The 2654-nt window shown below is 37.4% G+C and overlaps 2 protein-coding genes and 1 pseudogene across 2 annotated transcripts in view; all 3 read left to right on the top strand.

The window, feature by feature from the left end:
• Positions 1-461, top strand: part of LOC109125163 — a 3726-nt gene extending 3265 nt beyond the window's left edge. The window contains exons 2-3 of the mRNA XM_019245462.1: positions 13-132; positions 239-461. Coding sequence (XP_019101007.1) covers positions 13-132; positions 239-292 — 174 coding nt within the window. The 3' untranslated portion in view covers positions 293-461. The remainder of the gene's footprint in view (positions 1-12; positions 133-238) is intronic.
• Positions 438-1770, top strand: LOC104788873 (annotated as a pseudogene).
• On the top strand, positions 1965-2626 carry LOC109125127 (probable dual-specificity RNA methyltransferase RlmN). Its single transcript, XM_019245496.1, has 3 exons — positions 1965-2124; positions 2216-2352; positions 2470-2626. The coding sequence occupies exons 1-3, from the start codon at positions 2058-2060 to the stop codon at positions 2539-2541; spliced, it is 276 nt and encodes a 91-aa protein (XP_019101041.1). The 5' UTR covers positions 1965-2057; the 3' UTR covers positions 2542-2626.

The raw sequence follows: 2654 nt of genomic DNA, 5'->3' as shown, positions 1-2654 counted from the left end.
ATGTTTATGCAGGTAATGCATCTTAAAGAGAGACTAGAGGAAGAAGAAGCAATAAAGAGAACTCTAAAGGCTTCTTTCGATGGCTCTGTTGTGTCTCTTCCAAGTATGTCCTCATTGTTTCTTCCACCTCAGGTAAAACCAATACTCATACCTCACATATATAATACTAACTATTTCTTAATAGTAATACTAACTATTTCCTAATGATCAAACAATTAAAGTGTTTGCTGTCTAATAGCTTTCCGAGCTTATACAAGAATTAGCCGTCGTGGAGGCAGAGATTTATGTCTAGACCGAAAAATCGAGGAGCTAAAGCTTAAACTATATTACGAACAGAGACAAAGGCAAGAGATGCAATTGCAGATGACCGAGCAGAAGAGGACAGTGGCAAGGCAGAGCCACGTGAAACAGAGTACTCTGCCTCTAAGACATGATCTTCATCAACGATCTTTGTCTCTGCTCCCGATTTCTTAGATGCCACGTCTTCAGGTGGCTTCACAGGTAAAGTAGTTTGCTTATTCCGAATGTTTTGTATAAGATGCACATTTCACTCACGGTCATGGTTTTGGTGGACAGATGAATTTGATGGAGTATCGAGGATGCAGATGGGTAGAGTAAAAAAGGGCTTAGACTTGTTGAAGTGAAGACCAAAGACGACCCAAACGAAGTATCTGAACAACTCATCAACTGTCTCATAGGAATTTACTTGGAACTCAATCATGTTTCATCAAAGACCAAAGGGGATATCGATGTCTCGCTCTCGAGAAGGCCCTCTTCTTGTAGCCGGAAATCAAACACATATAGTTATTACCAAAAATGCAATGAATCTTGATCCTTATCACGTATTGCCGGACTCGAGCGGAGGATTGGCCCTTACAAGAACTTCATTCATATTTCAAGAAGTTCCATCGACGTGACCCGTTTCACCCACTATTGTTCGCCGGCTGTTCCACGCTTGAGGTGTTACTGTACATTGTGTGAATTTAGCATACAAAATGATCTCATCAAATAGTATATATAAAATTTTTGATGAAATTGTTTTATCGACGCTTTATGTGTGTTAGCAGTGTTTTGATGGAGAAACTATCGGAGGTAGATTTGAGTTTTTTGACCTACAAGCAAAAACTCGCCTTCTGGATTAATATCTACAACGCATGTACGCCACTTTTACAAAATAAATTATTTATTTTTTTAAAATAAGAATCATCACAAAAATTGAACTTAAAATCGAATTCTATATTCCATATATGATAGGCATTTCTTGAGTATGGGTTACCATCGTCGCACAATAGACTACTTACCTTGATGAACAAGGTAACTTTTTTTATCAAAATCCCAAGAGAGAACTCTAAATGTTTCATCATAGAGACGCAGAAGTGTTTAGAAACAGATGTTGTTCCCACTTGAGAGACCCGGGAGAAGAGTTCTTAGTAAAAAATGTAAATGTGGCTTGTGTTTACAAGTGTAAATTTTAAATCTCTAGGTGTTGGCTATTGAGAACGTGTTTAAGCATAGGGTGACAAATGTGGTTTTCATGGGAATGGGTGAGCCGATGTTGAATCTAAAGTCAGTGCTTGATGCTCATCGTTGTATGAACAAGGTAAGCCATTTTCCATTTTGACATGATTCTGTGTTGATATAATTGAAGTTTCTCTGCACAAACATATGATTTATTTCTCTGCATAATTGTTAAACAATAAGACATAGCACTCACTTGACAGCAGTATGCTTTTTTTTACTTAGGACATTGAAATCGGGCAACGAATGATTCATGTGTCACCTTTCTGCTTTTATTCATGTGTTGGTCAAAAACTAAAATGATCTTTGTTACTTTACTCAGCGTTCTTTGGTCAAGATACCACAAACATATCATGAATGCTTAATTTCTAATCATGTAACATATGCTCTGGATCAGTCACATCTTATTGATTTTCATGTTTTCATTTTATTTACTTACTCTTGAGTTGTTCTTTTGGCGAATCAGTTTACATGCGCCAAATCAGAGTCTCCGAGAGATAATTGTACCAAGTGCTAAGGCTTATCCGCTGGAAGCAATTATGAAGGATTGTCGTGATTACTTCCAGGAAACAAATAGACGAGTCTCCTTCGAATATGCCCTTCTAGGTGTGTGAGCCTTGCAATGAACAAAACTTTTCTGTTTTGTCTTCCCACATTATATCACCTAATATATAGTTTAAAAAATGATATGATGCAGCTGGTGTCAATGACAAAGTTGAGCATGCGGTGGAACTCGCAGAGCTACTCCGTGAATGGGGTAAAACTTATCACGTAAACTTGATACCTTACAACCCGATAGAAGGATCAGAGTACAAGCGACCTTACAAGAAAGCGGTATGTTACTAAACCATTAAGCTCAAGCATTCGGTTTTTGGTATTTGAATTTAGAACCTCATTAAATAAATACAAATAAAAGTTCCTTAAATCGCTTCTGTTAAACCAAATGTGCAGGTCCTAGCGTTTGCAGCTGCATTGGAGTCACGTAAGATAACTGCCAGCGTCAGGCAAACAAGAGGATATTAACACTTTAAGATTGTAAAAGTGATTTCTCATTAACCGTAGAAATGTACACTTACAAGAGTATATATACAGGTATTAGTACTACGTAAAAGGAAGCTTAGCACTCCTCTTATTCT

This window comes from Camelina sativa, chromosome 5 (genome assembly GCF_000633955.1).
Source record: "Camelina sativa cultivar DH55 chromosome 5, Cs, whole genome shotgun sequence".
Classification (NCBI taxonomy): Eukaryota; Viridiplantae; Streptophyta; class Magnoliopsida; order Brassicales; family Brassicaceae; genus Camelina; species Camelina sativa.
The sequence above is the reverse complement of the archived record's forward strand: the minus strand, read 5'-3'. Positions and strand labels throughout refer to the sequence as shown.

Bases quoted from the DNA above. Each gene is read 5' to 3' on its own strand.
- LOC109125127 (XM_019245496.1), top strand. From the start codon at position 2,058: ATGAAGGATTGTCGTGATTACTTCCAGGAAACAAATAGACGAGTCTCC. The intron at 2,125-2,215 runs GTGTGTGAGCCT...GATATGATGCAG, and splicing joins CTTCGAATATGCCCTTCTAG to CTGGTGTCAATGACAAAGTT. The intron at 2,353-2,469 runs GTATGTTACTAA...CCAAATGTGCAG, and splicing joins AGCGACCTTACAAGAAAGCG to GTCCTAGCGTTTGCAGCTGC.